Here is an 18,510-nt window from a genome sequence, read left to right on the forward strand (position 1 = left end):
GTAGAGCAATTGGAGGGCTAGTCTATTCTAAATAGAACTACAACTTTCACTTTCTAATTTCCAAAATAGTATGTGTATTATAAAAAATAGAAAATGCAGGTAAGCAAGAAGAAAGAAAATTATTTGTGATTGCATAGCCAACTGTGAATGCTCTGCATAGTTACTATCTTTAATATTGTGTAACATATAGTCTGTGTGTTTCCTACATTCCTTAACACAGTTTGGGATGGGTGTGTAGAATTCTGTTGTAGCATTGTACTATGCTCTGTCTAGTTTCTGGAGGTCAAATTACTGCTTTCCTCCTGTAGACACCTTTTAATATATATATATATATATATATATATATATATATATGCCACTAAAGGCTTCAATTAATGATTGTCATTGGGTTACTTTCCCTGTTCTACAAAATCTTTTGATTCCAGCAAAGTGAAACATTTCCTGGAAGACCAAGACACCATGTTGTTCTGACCTGATTCCAGCAGGCATTAACCACATTTTGCAAAGGCAGAGTGTTTTTTATATACAGGATAACTTCTCCAGGGTGGTAAGAAAGTAGTGTCTACTTGACCCATTAGCAAAGAGTACCTGTTGGCACACGTGCTGAGGGGAGAGGACTGACTAGAAGAAGAATGGGATCAGTGAACTGCTGAGTTTGTCCCAGATCTAGAGTCCTCTATGGGCTTAGCAGAGAGTTTTTGGTTGAGATTAGTTACTGTGACACAGACACAAGTAGTACCAGGAGACTGACAACCCTGTGTGAGGTCAGCAGCACCTTTTCACAGAGCAGGCTCAGAAGAAGAGAGATGTAGGGAAATCTCATTGAAAGCTTGGTGGAAACTCTGAGTTAAATAAATTGATTCCCAGAGTCTTTACTTCCATTTCCTGCATGAAGGCAGGAAATATTTCTCCCTCTTTCTCTCTCCCCTCTCCCCTTTGCCTATACTTTATCCCTGTTATACTAAAATAAAACCTTGCTAAAATTAAAAAAAAAATAAGTTGATTCCCTTCTAGAAATCTGTTGAGAGAGAACCACATGCAAATACCAGATATGAGCAGAATATTGGGGTCTAATACAAACACCAGAAGATTCAGGTTAAGCTTCACTGTGAAATCCATTTTATTTTTCTTTCTTTTATGCTTCTATCTAGATCACTTGAAATCACAGAATCATTTAAGATTAATTTCACTCTGTAAATATGACACTGGCATTTGTTTTGTTTTTGTATTTGTGGTAGTAAACCAGCCTTAGGTATAAGCTGGCCCCTGCTGTGGGACTTTTAGAGCCCATCTGGCAGGCAACCAGAATTTTGGGCTCCAGACATATTAGTGGTTTGATTTTGAACTTAAGGAAAGTGTCCAGTGATTATAATTGAAGTTTTATTCAAATGCTAGAGGATGTAGTTAGCTTAAGCTAGGGCCAGGCTCATCAGGGTCCTACATCTCAGGGGAATCCAGTTACTTCCACATGTGGGAGAGGTCACTCTTACCAAGCCACAAGGACATATCACATACTTCCTCACATACATCCTCCTCATATTGTGTTGTACTATAATTGTTCTGCACAAGCTTCATCCAGAGAAATCCTGTGAGTGTCTGCTGTGAATGGGTGGTGTCCATGAGGATCTGGCCTTGTCTTTTGGGCTATTATCATCTACAGTGCCAGGAGGGATGAACACAGCATTCTTTGGGCTTCCTGGATGGGGCATGTAGCCTTCTTGTCTTGGGGGAACAGTGTAGCTTTGATTGGAAAGAGGGGAGGCTAGGAGAGGAGTAATTATTTGCAGGTGAGACACTAGGGAGAGGCCTTTAAGACAAACTCACATGATTTTTATGGATGTTCTTAGGGAGTGGGGAGAAGCATGAAACTACAACTCCTGGGACATTATGGTACCATGCAGAGCAGTTCAGAACATTTAATAAATAACCCAGAAGATATTTTTCTTGGTCCACACCCAGGTGGTCCATAAATATCATTTTGTTTATCAACTTAATTCTGAAAATCTCTTAGTCCTTGGACCTGGTATTCATGTCAGAGGTGCCAGTGTCCTATATAAGGGTCACTTCTTGGTCTCTGCTCTTCCAGTGTCTGGTGTTGGGTGTTGGGAACTGCATGCCCAGGGTTCTACCTGCTTGGATGAGTGAGAATGGGATCTGGCTGTTCCAAGGACGCAAGGCCAGATGCCCCAGCTTCACTTCTAACCTCTAGGGATTCCCTTTTAGAGAATCCCTAGATTCTCTAAAAGAATTCTCAGTTTTAGAGATCTGAGGACTTCTCTCTTTACATTCATTCCTTTTCATAGAGTCCCTCTGCCTGTCTGAAAACCTGAGTCTTCTCCTTTCAGAATACCAAGTATTATTGTCTCCAAGGACTTGGAAGAGATGTATTTTGAGTGACATATGTATACATACTTCCTAGCTGGCCTTGGCTGCCAAGGAAAAACAGAGCTGACTACCAGTTCCCAATAGGGAAATAATATAAGCTTATATCTCAAAAGTATCCTGCCATTAAAAAGTTACTGTGTTTTCAACTTTTCTCTAGATACCATAGAGCCAGGGTGCAATGTGAACCCCTTGTTCTTCTTAAGTAGGAACTTGGGATGAAGAGTAGTAACTAACTCAGAGTAGAGTAAATATATAGTCCCCAACATTTTTGGTTCCCTTACTGTTTGATAACTGAGCAAATATAATGGATTCATGTTGACATGATAATTATTTTGAACTCCATTTGGAAGATTCCTGTTAATAAACAACATTTCTTTCCAGAGAGCAAAATTAAATCTTTAGTGAAATCAACTTTTGTCTCAGGATCACTTTACAAAGCATCAAAGACCCATAAGAGCTTCTGTTTATGTGGGTTGTATTCATTAATATTTCTCATATTAGAAATTAAAACCAAGAAATTTAAAAAAGTAATTCAAAAGATCAAAATTCATTGTGCAAATAACATACTTAATGAAAAATAACTGTTTTTCAAAATAAAAATGATTTAGAGAGATACATTTTCCCTTAATTTTGCACATCTCTTCGGTATTTGACTTAAGAAGTGGCAGGTATATTCTCTGCTTCTATATTGAGTCTGCTGACATTTATTGAAATCTATGAATAAAATTAGCTTAACATAGAAGCTGTTGGAAAAAGGAGGACTTCATGAACCCCTGATAGGGTTTTAGGGACACTCAGGAGTTTTGGGACCACTTTGAGAACTGCTGATTTAAACAGATGAATTTCCAGAGTATGTGAAGGGTTTAAAATGACAAATTGTCTTTAATTGAGAATGTGAGGGAACTATGAGTCAAATCAGACCCTTTTGATTAGACAGGTGACAAAACATTTCATTGGGTAAAGGTTTTCCATTTTCAGGGTGCTGGCTAAGCACCTAATGGGAGCCAGATGCAGTTTCTCCCTAATTGATTGTTTTGAAATGCATCACAACATCCCCAACTCCAAGGGAAACACTTTATTTTTATTTATCCCTTGTAGAAATTCACAGGTATTTTGTTTTAGTATCATGTACCTTTAATGGTGCCCTCTTTCCTTACAGAAATACAAAGAGTATGAGAAAGACGTTGCCATAGAAGAAATCGATGGCCTCCAACTGGTGAAAAAGCTGGCAAAGAACATGGAAGAGATGTTTCATAAGAAGTCTGAGGCTGTGCGGGTAAGTCCTGGTTCTGTTCTGTGTGCCTGGAGTCACACGGAAACTTCAGGAGCTGACACTAATGAACCCAGTTCTCAAAGAAAAAAGTTGATAGTTATGTAAGTGCTTCTATTTTTTTCACTTTGCTGAATCAGAAAAAGCAGTTAGTGGGGTCCAATTGCCCTTTTTATGCATAGGGGACCAGTGCCAGTCTTCCTCTTATGATTTTATGCTCTCAACAGTGGGGTCACTAATTGTATGGCTGTACAGGATGCTCCCTCAACTGTGTGAAGAACTCGCTAACTACCCTGGATCATTCAAGGGGATGTTGTAGTTCAGCTCAGCAGCTATAAAAAAATTAAGCAATGATCATCAAAAGGTGGAATTGAAAATCTGAATGGAGTGTAAATGAGATCTATAAGGTGGAAGTTCTCATTATCTTTATTGGAACATTTCTATGATTATAATGTTTGCATTGACCAGTAACAGGTCTCTGAAACTCCTTATCACTAGACAGATGAAACTGCAGTGCACATGGTATTATTTTGGATTTCTAAGTTGGCTCCCAACTTTATTCCTTATTGCCAATCAAACAGGGCTTCTTTTTAAAATTATTTTAGTTTGTTTATTATTGTTGTTATTTTTTTATTAGGATATATTCATTATACAGGGGGATTCATAATGACAGTTCTGATTAGACTTTACCGGACATTAGTTACATTGCTCCCATCGTCTCATCTCCTCAACCCCCTCCCCCCACCCCACTTAAAGCAATTGTAGGAGGTTTCTTTGTTCTATTTCATATAAATTATGAAGTCCATCTACCATATACCCTCACCTTAATTTCCTTCATTCACCCTCCCCCTTCTATTAGTACCCTCCCCTGTACCTATTTTACAGTCTTGTTTTTCATTATTAATATTTAAGTTGATGTTCAAAGGAATTTCTCAGTGTATGCCCACTGTGGGTATACTTTATTTTGGTCTATTCCTTCCACTACTCTCCCTTATCCCTTTACCTCCCACCCCCCATTTTTCAACAGCTTTCAATACATATCTTTATATCCCCTACCTTCTTAGGTCTTATGTTTTATGATATTGCTGATGCTCTATCATTCTCTTTTCCTTTCCCTCTTTCCAAACAGAGCTTCTTACATTCTTGATTTAGGACATGTGAATGTTGCACTATCTTACGTTAATCACATATTGGCATAGGATTGTGGGAAACATAGCAAACTGAAGAGCTCTTTAATTCTTCTGTATAGTTTGCTTACCTTTTAGTTTTAATACTTTTCTCCATAATCACTTTACTTTAGCTTTTCTCACACCTAATTGACCAAAGCAAGTTTCCTCAAGTTATTTATGCCTCAGACCTGATAATCCCACACCTTGGCTTGTCTCTAAAACACTTTTGTACTATTCTGATTCAGGGAAGGCAAGATCATATCTTAGTAAGAGAATGAGTTTGACATGGATTTAGTTGCCTGACTTTGTCATTATTAGGCTTTGATCGTTGGTAAAACAATCTTTATGAGCCTCGGTTTCTTCACCTGCAAAATGGGAAAACTCACCCAAGGAGTGGAAAGATCAAACAGTTATAATTTTGAGCCACTTAGCCCTGATCCTGCAAATAAACAGTGATTAGTGAATGAGAGCTGTTGTTGTGACTGTGCTTATATTGTTTCAATAAGACAAGGCTTCTTGATGGGAGCTCCAAAGTGCCTTGGGGGAAAAATGCACTTTTATTGGCCACAAAATAGTGTTCTGACATCCAGCCCTGGAAGCTGCAGGGTGGCCTCTTGTGTGTCTTCATGCACTGTCTTGAAGCAAGTAGTCTTCCTCTTAGACATAGCAGCATGGTACTCATTCATATCTCAGATGCAGAACCCTGAAATTAAAAAAATAATAATAAACAATTATAATTTTCTATTTGTAAAATGGACAGTTCTTTGGACCTTTTAGAATATGCTGAAAAATACCAAGCAAAGGAAAAAAGTCATCCTTAATCAAAGGAAAAAAATGATAGCTTATGTGCTTTTGTGTTTATTTCCTTCCTTTGCATTCCTGAGCATGTACTCAGTGTATTTTTCTTTTTGCAAATTTGTAATTATGGTTCCATTCACATTTTAGCTCAGCTTCTTACCACTTCTTGCTACCATTCTAATATAAGTATTTTTGTGATTTTCTTAAATAGCTGTATAACATTCCAGTCTCAGAGTATGTAATAATTGTTTTTACTGCTTATATATATTTGGACGCTTAAGTTAGTTGCAAGTTTTGTAGTAAGTATTGCTGCAGATGCAGTGAATCTTCTTGTACATTAATAATGAATCAAGCAACCGAGCACCTTTTTACAAGTTGGGTGCTCACTTATCTTGTCCTTGTAACAACAGCTCCATGAAGGAAATGTTACTGTTATCCTCATTTTACAAAAGAGGAGATGGAGACTGGAAGTTAAGTAACTTCTCTGAGGTCACAGAGGGAGAGAGGCCACCAGAGTCTGTATTCTTCACTGACTACATGCACTTAGCATCCTGGAATGAACATTGATTCCATAGCATGAATTCCCAAACCCAGAGGACAGTTAAGAAGCTCTGAACCAATCTTTAGGGTTCTTTGTGCTTATGAAAATATTTGTCCAAATAAGGTTGTGCAAATTTATAGCCCCTCCAGCAGGAATAGTATGTGAGTGCTCATTTTCCTGAATCCTTGCCTAAACAAAGAAACAGTTTTGTTTTAAATACTAGTGACAAAATATTGTTTTAACTTGCATCTCTTTGTGAGTCCCATAATTTTAGAGTACAAAAGGAAAGAAATCCTTTGATTCTAACTCTGCAATTGACAAGCAAGGAAGCTCTGGTGTCTGGAACTTGGGGAATGGGAGGGGTGGGTGCGCTACATGCTGCTGTGACAAAGGCCCAGCCAGCACCAGAACCTGGACCTCATCTCTTTGATGCAATGGACCCACATGGTGGATGAGATGTGGGCTCTAGAAGTACTATTCTGAATCACAGTTCTGCCTCTCAAGGTACAAGACCAGTGAAGACAGCTGAGAAACTTCTGTGGACCTCTTTCTCTTCCTTTACTTCCATGAAGGTGTTAGGAGAGTCAATTGCTTAACACAATATGCTTGTACATTTATAGAGTTCATGATGCATCAGGCCTTGTGCCAGTAAGTTATCTCATTTAATTTCAACATCAACCTTAGGAGTTGTTATCATTGTCCTAGAGCTGAGCAAACAGGCTGGGCAGGATGAAGCCATTTGCCCAGGTTGTATGTGCCTCGGTGAAGTTTGTTTTTGCACCCTAGTGGCAAGTCTCCAGCACCTCTGTGTGTATCTGTACATAGTGTTTAGCAACCAGAAAATGTTCAGTAAACATTGGCCATTACTTCCAGTTAAGCGTTTTTCCATTTTGTGAGCATTTAATAGTGAAGTAGTCTTGTGGCTACAGAAAGCACCTGGATAATGACAGGAAGGAGCATGAACTGGGTTTAGTCTCTTTGTATTACCTAATTTTGAAATCCTTTTTATTTAATTTAGTGAGGGTTTAGAAAAAGACTATTTGATATGGTTTGTGTGGTTCCTTTAAGAAGAAAAAAGAAATTGTTCCGTTTGAATTGAAATGTTCTCAGAATAAAGACAGCCTGGATTCTTTGAAATGTGTATTCTAAAATAGATGTATAGCCCCTTGGTAAGCACACTTGATGCTGTTACGTCTTAGTACCCACATCCACTATGATGAGGCTTTCTTTACCTCTAGTCTTTAAAGAGGGTTTGTACATCAAGTTGTGGTTTTGTTTGGAGACTGTTGAGATGGGCCTGGTCCCCATTTTGAGCCTTACAGCTCTTTGGGCAGCAGTCAGGAGCATTGGAATTAAATGTTTGTTTATGCTGAAGCCCTGGGAGCAGTGACGACCATGAGTCTTGTCATATTACAATGACACCTCACTTCTCCAGCAGGAAAGGCTGCTGCTTACCTCTGGGATTTGTGAGCATTGGAAGAGCAAAGACTTCAACTCCAAATCTGCCTGTGGTTTGCAGTGGAGTCGTTATCTGCTGCATTACACCAGAATGCTCCACTGTAAAATGGGACGTGTTCCTTTCCCATGACATCCACTGAGCAGCCAATGGCCCTGGAACTGAACAGATATTTAGGTTTGTCACTGTGGGTGCACCATTCCTAGGAATCTTCCATTTCCAAGCCTCCAACAATTTGCATCAGGACAGAGGTTTGGGGGCCTTCCCCTTGTCCTTCCTGATGCCAGGTGTTATATCATTCCTGTATGACATCAATGGGACTCAAGAACACATACAATGAAAAGCTGGTTTGAAAACAACACTGAATATTAAAATTCCCATTGTCATGTATAACATACCTTGAGACTGGCAGTGGCAATTTAGGAAGCTTCAGTAGCAGCACATTTGGTCTGGGCAGGTAAGTTGAGGTAGTACTGAGGAAATGGAGGCCTATTATAACCAGTCCTTTAACATAGTCTGCCATCTCTGGACTATTAAACAATGTTGATCTTTTTCTCTGTCTTTTCTGGCTTGATTTCATCATTTTCCTCCATCACTTTTCCCAGTGATTAGTTGAATCAGAGTGATTTTATCATGTTCATCCCCTATTTGAATTACTCTCCACTATGCAATTATCCTATCACAGAAAGTCCTATTTTCTCCCCATCAGAAGTCTGAGGTAAATGTGAAACCTAAAGTGGCCTGCCCATTATATAACCTCTGTCAACGGGTCAGTAATGGACTACATGTAACTTTTTCGGGCAAGCAAATTATAAATAACCTTAGCTTTCATAATTACCATTAACATAATGGTGCCATCATTACGGCAGCATTTCTTAACTACATTTTCTAGCACTCTTTAATGCTATGGGTGGTTTGAAATAATTTTCATAAATCCACTTGGAGGCTAGCTCTAGGTTGCAGCTTGCTTTTGTGCATAGCAATTGTGCCCATGGCACCATCTCCCAACTTCTTTATTCAAGCATATTCATGCTACTAAGCCTTCAATTAATATTGCTGAGTAGTTTATGAAGTTTCAAGTTCTTTTGAATGGACCAGAAATGGAATCAATTTGCTTTCACTTCATTAACATTTCAAGGGAGTGCTTTCACATACTGTACTTGGAAGAAATGATGTGCACCTGTCCTCTGCCAACAGTAGACTCCCCTTAGGCCATTACTAAGTGACACCTGGAATGTGCCTTTGTGACACAAGTCAGAGCTCATCTGGGATATTGACAGAAGGAAAATTTGACATAGCTCTCCTTTTTTCCTGAGTTGCTGATGTTGAGAAATATGCTCAGATATGAGGGAAAGAAGAAACCAATGGATGACCATTGCATGGCCTTGGTTATGTGGACAGGCAGCCCTAGCCTTTCCTTTGTCTGTAAAATCCAACCTTCTTCCAGGAGTAGCCCAAGCTGTCATTCACCCAGAAGCATCAACTATGGCTCCAGGGAACCCTGAGAAGGCAGAGCTAGTGTGCAGTTAGAGGAAAAACTGTAGGAAGTAACTTGGAATAGTTGTGACATCTCTGATTATAGGAATGTTCTTTTAGGACAGATTCCAGTACTGTCAGAAGAAGTCATGGTCCAGTGATCCTTGTGTGATACATATAACTGACAGGAGCTGAACAACCTGAAAAAGTAGATAAATTGGGAAGTAACAAAAGAAGCATTTTAGAGAATTTATGATTTTATAGGAGCATTCTCCACGATGGTTTCATAAAGGAGAATTCATTTTGCATTCAGTTGTGTGGGAGGCATTGCCTTCACAGCCAAGATTTTGGAAGACTTGTGGCCCCTTGCATTTTCCCAGGGTTCCTGGTTCAGCTCTGGCACAGATTCATGACTTTACATGCTGGGCCATACTGAGCTCAGAAGTCTACATGTCTCAGGGAGAGAGAAAGGCAGAGGAAGACTATGTGATGGTATCTGTTTTGATAGCATGTCAAGCAAAACAATAAGTATTTTATTTATTTTATTTTATTTTTCCCCCAAACAATTAATTGGAAATGTGTAACAGGATGAACTTCCATGAGGACTGGGAAGAGACATCAAAAGCAAGTTGTAGCTGAACTTACTACAAGTGTTTGTTGTTTTCAAACTTCGAATAAGATATTTAATAAATTGCCTAAACACTCTGAAACCTAGAGCTGTAAATAAATTTAGTCCTGTTTCACTCATTTTTTATTTACATTGATAAAATGATAAATAAGGTACTTGAAAAAGTGTTATCCTTAAAAATATATACTCTTACTTCTTGAAGAGAGCTAAAAGAGACTAGATTTTGCATTAAGTTTTTCTCTTTTCTATAGCTACCTGCTGTTCATTGTGGAACTGATTCCCATTATAGCTGTACTGTGGAAAGTAATTGCTGTTGTACAGTAATTCAATTTCAGTGCATTCACGCATCAGTTCACCGATAGGGGTTTATCTGGAGAAAGCTGGGATTTGAAAGCTTTTTATCGAGAAATTCCACATGCAGTAAGTCGTTTTTCCTAGGTAACGAATATCAGTATTTGCATTTAATAAACATTTACCTTCCCAGAAAAATGGATTTTTTCCCTTGCAGAAGAGATTTACACCAATCTTCCCAAAAAGCCAGCAGGTACTATTAAAGCAACATTTTTTAGCTGTTTTTTAACTGGTGTGTGTCTACATATGTAGATTATAAAACACATCCATGTTCCTATGTAAATATGTACACTGAAGCAGAGAAAGCAGGTGGTACCTGATTTCCTACTAGAAACGGAAGCTATCTGAGTAATTAGGAGCTACAGGACTAGATGAGTACTTCTGGTTTCAAAACTCATTGATCTCTGTAGATATTGTGAGAACTGTTGACCATGTATTCTCTCAAAAGGCTACCTATTAAATTGGAAGATAAATTAATAATTTTGCTTATACATTTCTGAATTAAGTATAACTGATTCTATTGAAGCCCAAAATGAGTTATAGAAGCTCTCAGGAGCTGAATATAGCCAAACTTTTCTAGGATCAGTGTTAGTCCTCAAGCAATAGATGTACCTGAGTCTATCTAAAGGATTTTTGTTTTCTGCATTTTTTTTCAGTCCTGCTGAGGACTGAAAGATCCTATGCATGCTAAGCACATGCTCTATCTCTGAACTATATCCTTTTCTTTTGTTATCTCATCTCAAATTTTCAAAACTTGTTTCTTTTTAAAAAAAATTTATTAGCATATTATTTTTATACTGGGGATACATTGTGACATTTACAAAAATGCTTACAATATATCTTAGATTCACTCCCTCCATCATTCTCCTTTATTTCCCTTTCTCTCTTCTTGGAATAGTTTCAATAGGTCTCATTGTTTCATTTTCATACATAAGTACATAATATTTCTACCATATTCACCCCCCTTCACTCCTTCCTTATATTTTACCCTTCACAAGGGCACCAACCCCCACATAGGACCTGTTTTATCTTCCTGTCCTTCATTTTGGAAAAAAGATATTTTTGTTTGTTTAAGATAGCTACACAGGGAGTGTCATTATGACATTTGTATATATATATAATATATAATTATATATTATATATTATATATAATATATATATTATATATTATATATAATATATATATTATATATATAATATATTTTATTATATAAAATATCCAAAATTGGTTCATCCCCTTCACCTTTCTCCTTTGTATCTTAGTCTCATTCCTATGGTGATTTCAACAGGTTTGAATAGTCTTCTACATTCATTTTGTATATAAAGTACATCAACCATATTCACCTTCTTTACTTCTTTTACCCTCCTCCTCCTGTAGCATGACCTATTTTTCATTCTTGTTCTTCATTGTGTAGGTGTCTGTTCATTGCTCAGTGGGATTTTTACCTTGGCCTTATACCTGTGCATGCATTGTGCTTAAGTCAATCTAACACCTCTCCACTACACTTCCTAGCCCTTTCCCCCTAATCCTGTGTTGTTTAACAGTTTTCAGTGTGTTACATTGTCTTTTTCCTATACAGATGTGATTTATTTAAAACTTGTTTCTTGAAAGAGAAGTCAATTTGTTTTAGAAGAAACATTTTCTAGTTTGAATCACAGATGAAGAGGGAAAAGATTCTTTTTGTCTGTTCTAAACATGTACAGATTTTTAAAATCACTATTCCCTAAGTAATACAATAAAGCACCTATTTCCATAATCTTAGATTAGGTATTATAAGTAATCTAGAGATGACTAAGTAAATGGAGGAATGTGGGTAGGTTATATGCATGTACCACACCATTCTCCATAAAAGACTTGAGCATCTGTAGATTTTGGTAGCCGAGGGATTCCTGGAATCAAACCTAAGATACTGAGTGATAACTAGATAGATGTAAGAAAATTTGGAGCAGAAACCTCAAACCATAAGAAAGTAGCACCAGTCTGCATTTGCCTATTTTGATGAGGTCAGCTTGTAGTTGAGAGTGAAACCTCATACAACTGTCTTGGTTGGTTTCCTTCTAAGTGGGCTTGAAGTTCCTCTAATGGACTTCACATTGTACCAAGTTGAGTTTCCTGGACAATCCAGAAACAGTCTGGGCCTCCCACCCATATTGAAGAGTGAATACCTCATGTTCTTCCTGTTGGATGGGCTTCTTGCTAAGGGAAGAAGAGAGCCACAGGGCAGTTGGATGCACCATTTCACACCCTGTTTCCTGGAGCTCTTCTTGTCCCATCAGCCTTGATTATTCAAAGTTGGGTTGACCCAAACTTGCCTGTGGATTCCAGGATGTTGTCCTGTAAAAATGTGTTCTTTGTGGGCAGAATCGCCATGTCAAACCCACCCAAACTCCATCCATCTAACCCTTCCCAAATAATGGGACTAAAAGTTCTTTATTTTTAGAGCTTCATGAAACAGTTTTGTGTTTTCTGTGTTTTTCATAGACGATAATCCATGGTTTTTTTTATGCTTTTTGTTTTGTTTTTACTGATCATACAAGTAATATATGCTTATTGTCAAAGGAAAAAGAATGTACAGAAAATGGTAAGGGAGAAAGGATCACAAACAACAGGAGCTACTGAAAACACTTAACATTTTAAACACCTTTTGTTTTTTGTTGTTTTAGTTTAAAAAACTCATGGATGTTTTTTCTCTAAGTGTGTATAAAAACTTCTAAAAGGTTAGATTTTTTTCTCTGTAGCTAGTATTTTAAAAAATTTACATGCCTTTCCATGCCAATGAATATAGATTTCTTATTATCTTTCATGAGTGTATAATCTGCTCTCTGGGTGTTCTAGTCAAGCAATTCTCTCAGTAAATATTAATGTCATTTGTAGGTGTTTGACTCTTATGAGAAGTAATATGAAATCGCTTGCAGAGAAACTTGTCCATTTATTTGATGCAAAAATCCAAGTTTTTATTACAGATTGTCTAGTGCCTGCCTGGGCTCCACCTGCAGGGTTGGCAAGACACTGTTTGTCCATTATCTTCTGAAGCATTTAATTGTTAGTAGAATTTGCCACACAGGTCGCGATGATGTTAGGAGTGATGTTTCTCATGCTGGGGAAGACAGATCCCTGCATTTCCTGTGTGTTGGTACCCATCCCAGCCTTCCTCTCCTAATGATTCATTTTTCCTCTGTTTCAGAAGTACAGTTTGAGTTTGGTTTCTGTCGTGCAATGAAAAAGAAAATCCTTCGTTTGCATTTAAAATTAAATGTCGTTTAAAATCGCATTTCCCACTTTTCCTTGTCTATTTTTATTCTCCATTTACAAAATTCAGTTTTCAAAGATTTTTCAGTGACTTTGATCAAGATCAAGTGGACCAAACAACCTAAAAAAGACAGGCTTGTGGTCATGGAGCCCCTGTGTGAAATTACAGCTCTGGTTCCTGCCACTAGGCTGAGTAGTAATTATGCCCCATCAGGAAGCTCACACAGAGACACCAGTCTGACCCCAGGGTGCTATTTGGCTGCCTGACTGGCTGAAACTAGAAGAGCCAGGTGCTGGTGTGCAGGTGGAATGCGTGCACAGTGTGTCATCCAAACCAGAGAGGATGGTGGGGGGAGTGCCACAGCAGTACTGCACCGAGGTTCTTGTTTCCATTCTTGTTGTTCACAGTATTACTGTGTTCAAACATACCAGGCCTGGTAGAAAATAATGCCATGTAATTTATACTAGGAGAGGTAAAAGAAATCTTAAAAGACTTGTAGGTAGGAGGAAATCATAGTGAATCCCTGACATGTCACCATCAATTGTTCCAACTGACAGAATAAAACCATAATAATGACAATACCAACAATAAAAGACCACTGGCTATAATTGTATAAATTACCAGCAACAAATTAATGGTTTTCAGAAATATTTTGAATGCATATTTAGTATATCTAACTGGGGATGTGTTGGGGACATCAATAGTAGCTTTTTGATCTTTACTCAGTTTCCCATATGACGGTAAGGAGCAGCTAGGCCTGCAAACAGTGAAATTATTTATGTTTTCTAAATTAGGTTATGAGGGAAAAATGAAAAGGTAGTTAGGAATTCATTGGTGTTTCATTTATGCTGCATTCAGTAGAGAAATGACAGCCCTCATGAGTAATCAGAGCCTTTGTTAAAAATCAGCTGGGATGTCATTTATTGCGCATCCCCCAGCTTGCTAGCTGCTTGAATAGACAATACAACACTTTGTACTATCAAGGGCAAATGTGGATTTTTCTTCTTGTGTGTTTTCTAATTGATTTTTTCTGTGTCAGTTGGGGAGTAAATCAGATCCTGGAAATACACTTAGGGAACCCCTCCCCTGTCACTGTACCCAGTGACTCCAGGCTGTTGGGTGGGCTCCTTTGAAAAAAACCTTTCTAGGAGTCCCTGCAAGCCTGAGGTAGATGTCAGAATGCAGACTCCTCATCTAGGCCATGGTGGGAGTTGCCTGTGGACATCCCCACACCAACAATGAGGAGAAATCTTACCTTAAGCAGGTGTTATTGTAAATTCTTCTGGTTGGACAAAGATATTGAGTCTCAACACTTTGACCAAGAAGTGAGTGAATGAAGACCAGCTACAGAGAGACAGTGGCAGCAGCCCAAGGCAAGAACACAACAGATTTGTATGAGAACAGAACATGCAAAAGAACTCTGGTCAGCTGGCTTGTGGCTTCTGTTAGGATGCTGTGGAGCCAGGCAGGCAGCCTATCTCTGAAAGGCCTTGCCCCAAAGGGTCAGCAGGTCCCTTACCTTGCTGATGGCATCCTGTCACTCTAGTCACTGTAGCCATGTTCTGGGGACAGTGCATAAGACACAGGGGGAAATCAGAATTGGCTTTTGGAGCTAGATGTGGTAGAGATGATTTAATTCTAGGGAAGAATCGCCAGCCTTCACGGCCTGCCCCAAAGGGTCAGCAGGTCCCTTACCTTGCTGATGGCATCCTGTCACTCTAGTCACTGTAGCCATGTTCTGGGGACAGTGCATAAGACACAGGGGGAAATCAGAATTGGCTTTTGGAGCTAGATGTGGTAGAGATGATTTAATTCTAGGGAAGAATCGCCAGCCTTCACGTGGCAAAAGTGCACATAGAGTCAGTGACCATTCTCCCAAAGTTGTGTGTGTATGTGTGAGAGAGAGGCTGGAGTTCAATCTCACAGCACTGCTCAGTGCAGCTGGGAAAAGAAAACAGGGGTAACCGTATCAGAATTACACATCTGTGCCTCTGGGCCAGTCCTAATCATAGCTACACATTTACCTGGTTCATGTGGGCTTTAAGGAGAAAAAAGTGATTTATGTATAAAAATAAGAAGTGTTATAAAAGCATCCAGACTTAAAGCTTGAGAAAGGGGGTAGCCATCTGGGGCCCCTGTTACCATATAGCCACAGTCAGTATGAACTGCCCAGTTAGTTGATGTCCATGGGGATTTATGTGACAACTTGGGCTCCAAAGAGCATTGAGTTTACAATCCCTGCCTAAATTAGATCAGGGCCACAACCTCATTTGAGGAACATAACCAAGTTGTTGAGTATGTGAGGTTTGAAAACTCATGTGTAGGACACTTAAAGCTTTCATAACTCCCCTGTAGAAAATCAGCCTGAGGCACTGTCATTGTCATCATTCTCTGATTGTCTTAGACACCATCACTCTCACGTTACTGCTTCTCATTTGCCAAGCCGCTATTGTGCCTTCCACATATTATCTCATTTAAATGGTGCAGCTCTGCGAAGTCAGAGTGAAACCTTGTTGGGAGGGGGTAAGGGTGAGACCATTCACAGGATTAAGGGTAAGAAAGCATTATATGCAGACATAGGATTTCTCTTTTTTAAGTTTGTAAACCACCAGATTGGACTTTCTTTCTTTTTCTTCACCATTAACCTTTTTTTTAAAAAATGTTAGCCTTTGTTTTGGGCTCCTTGTGTGTCTTCTCCTAATCTCAAAGAATTTCTGATTCTTGTAAATAATTCCGAGTCTGGTCTCCTTCTCAGAACCAGGGAATAAAAACCATAATGATATCCTTTCTCCCTCCCTAGCACACACTTTCCTACTAGAATGATGACTTGAAGCCATATCGCTCACATGGAAAAGAGGATGAAAAATGCTCAAAGTGGCCACATTTGAATATGTGGCACTTATCTCTCTGTGCAGGCACCTTATAGAAAAAAATAATACATCAAACTTCATTCTAGGAAAAAAAGAGCATTAAGCCCTCATCAACAACAGCATGGAGAGCTTACCGTGGCAGGAATGTGACAATAAAGGAGTTATTTTAGCAGAATTAACAGGAAGAAATTAGCCCCATGTATCCTTCCTTTTTATCACAGTGTGGTGCATTTATGTATTTTGAAATTTCACATTTGCATAGTCAATGACTTTAAATTAGACTCTCACATCTCCTTTCTGATGTTTGTCATGTGTGTAACTTGTCTTAATAACTGATCTGTTAGCACTTAAAAAAACAGTTATCTAATCATTGCTCCAACCCTGAAAACACACACCCAGTTACTCTTGCAGTTTTTTAAGCAGCTTTATTGGGATGTGATTCCCATATGTATAAAACATGCAGGCTGTTTTGAAACACATCTGATTCTTAAATCAAGTTTAGGTTCTCAGGTTTATCTGGTAATCACAGCTAGGAATTGGATGGGTGAGTAAAGCTTTCGACTGATGTCAGTTGGGAGTCCCCAGAGGGACTGGAGAGTGAAGGTGAGTACCCCCCAGGGCCTGGCAGATGGCATAGGGAAGGGTCTGTGGCAAAAGGAGCAGCATGTCCAGTGTTGGAGAGAAACAGAGAGTGGGGCAAGGTGGATGGAGTGTGGATGGAGTGTGAATGGTGTTGGTATCTGGCAAGACAAGACCTCTTATTGTGAGGTCTACAAGGTGGGGGCTCACAGGGCATTAAAGATGACCCATTTGTGTGTTTATGAATGCCACCCATCAGGGCGGTGGTTGGGTGCATTTAACTCCCCCTCCCCGTCATGTTAACAGTGGCAGCTCACACACCTGGCTTGGTGGGCAGTAAATGTTGATGGATGAGTTTGGGTGTCATCTTGAGGGGGCAGGACACGGGGGAGGGTCTGTATCTCTGTCTCTGCATCACTTACCGGTGGCCTCCCTTTCCCATATCCAGGGCAACACTGCCCTACTCCCTGTCTTTCTGTTGGTGTAACTGTGTCCTCTGAGTAATCAGAGTCAGTGGCAGTGGGTGCTGAGAGACAGCTCCTCTAAATCCCGGTGGGAGTCTTGGCTCCTTTGCTGCCCATCCCTGTCCTCCTGCAGAGTACACTTTGCAGCTTGGAGAGAAAGAACCCTTGTATAACCCTTGGAGCCCCAGGCAGCACTCCAAATGATAGGGCTAGGCAGTGACAGCAGCATTGTTGTGCTTGGAGGCACTCTGAGAAGCCTGTTTGTAGTAGAAGCAAAGAGCCTTCCTTCATTTTCAGCTACATTTAGCAGGTGGACCAGTTCAGGATTGTCCCATTCCAGGGAGTCTTCCTCCTGCTAACTTGGGCAGTTAGTGAGAGGAGGTCACCTACTAGGAGCCAGCCCAAAGGAACTGTCACCTGTTAATTCCATAGCTTGCATCCCATTGGGTCTCAGCTCTCTGAAGGTAGCTATGAGATGGTTTGCTGACTTTCACAGATGGCTTCTTTTTTTTTTTTAATTTTATTATTCATATGTGCATACAAGGCTTGGGTCATTTCTCCCCCCTGCCCCCACCCCCTCCCTTACCACCCACTCCGCCCCCTCCCTCTCCCCTCTACCCCCTCAATACCCAGCAGAAACTATTTTGCCCTTATTTCTAATTTTGTTGTAGAGAGAGTATAAGCAATAATAGGAAGGAACAAGGGTTTTTGCTGGTTGAGATAAGGATAGCTATACAGGGAGTTTACTCACATTGATTTCCTGTGCATGGGTGTTACCTTCTAGGTTAATTCTTTTTGATCTCACCTTTTCTCTAGTACCTGTTCCCCTTTTCCTATTGGCCTCAGTTGCTTTTAAGGTATCTGCTTTAGTTTCTCTGCGTTAAGGGCAACAAATGCTAGCTAGTTTTTTAGGTGTCTTACCTATCCTCACCCCTCCCTTGTGTGCTCTCGCTTTTATCATGTGCTCAAAGTCCAATCCCATTGTTGTGTTCGCCCTTGATCTAATGTCCACATATGAGGGAGAACATATGATTTTTGGTCTTTTGGGCCAGGCTAACCTCACTCAGAATGATGTTCTCCAATTCCATCCATTTACCAGCGAATGATAACATTTCGTTCTTCTTCATGGCTGCATAAAATTTCATTGTGTATAAATACCACATTTTCTTAATCCATTCGTCGGTGTTGGGGCATTTTGGCTGTTTCCATAACTTGGCTATTGTGAATAGTGCCGCAATAAACATGGGTGTGCAGGTGCCTCTGGAGTAATCT

The 18,510-nt window shown here is 39.5% G+C and overlaps 1 protein-coding gene across 4 annotated transcripts in view; it reads left to right on the forward strand.

Annotated features, from left to right (window-relative positions):
• The window catches only part of Cacna2d3 (calcium voltage-gated channel auxiliary subunit alpha2delta 3), a 903,262-nt gene that overhangs the window by 210,085 nt on the left and 674,667 nt on the right, over positions 1-18,510 (forward strand). For all 4 annotated transcript variants that reach the window (XM_074043965.1, XM_074043966.1, XM_074043967.1 and 1 more), the window contains one exon: positions 3,545-3,661. In XM_074043965.1, coding sequence (XP_073900066.1) covers positions 3,545-3,661 — 117 coding nt within the window. The remainder of the gene's footprint in view (positions 1-3,544; positions 3,662-18,510) is intronic.

This window comes from Castor canadensis, chromosome 10 (assembly GCF_047511655.1).
Source record: "Castor canadensis chromosome 10, mCasCan1.hap1v2, whole genome shotgun sequence".
NCBI classification, from domain to species: domain Eukaryota; kingdom Metazoa; phylum Chordata; class Mammalia; order Rodentia; family Castoridae; genus Castor; species Castor canadensis.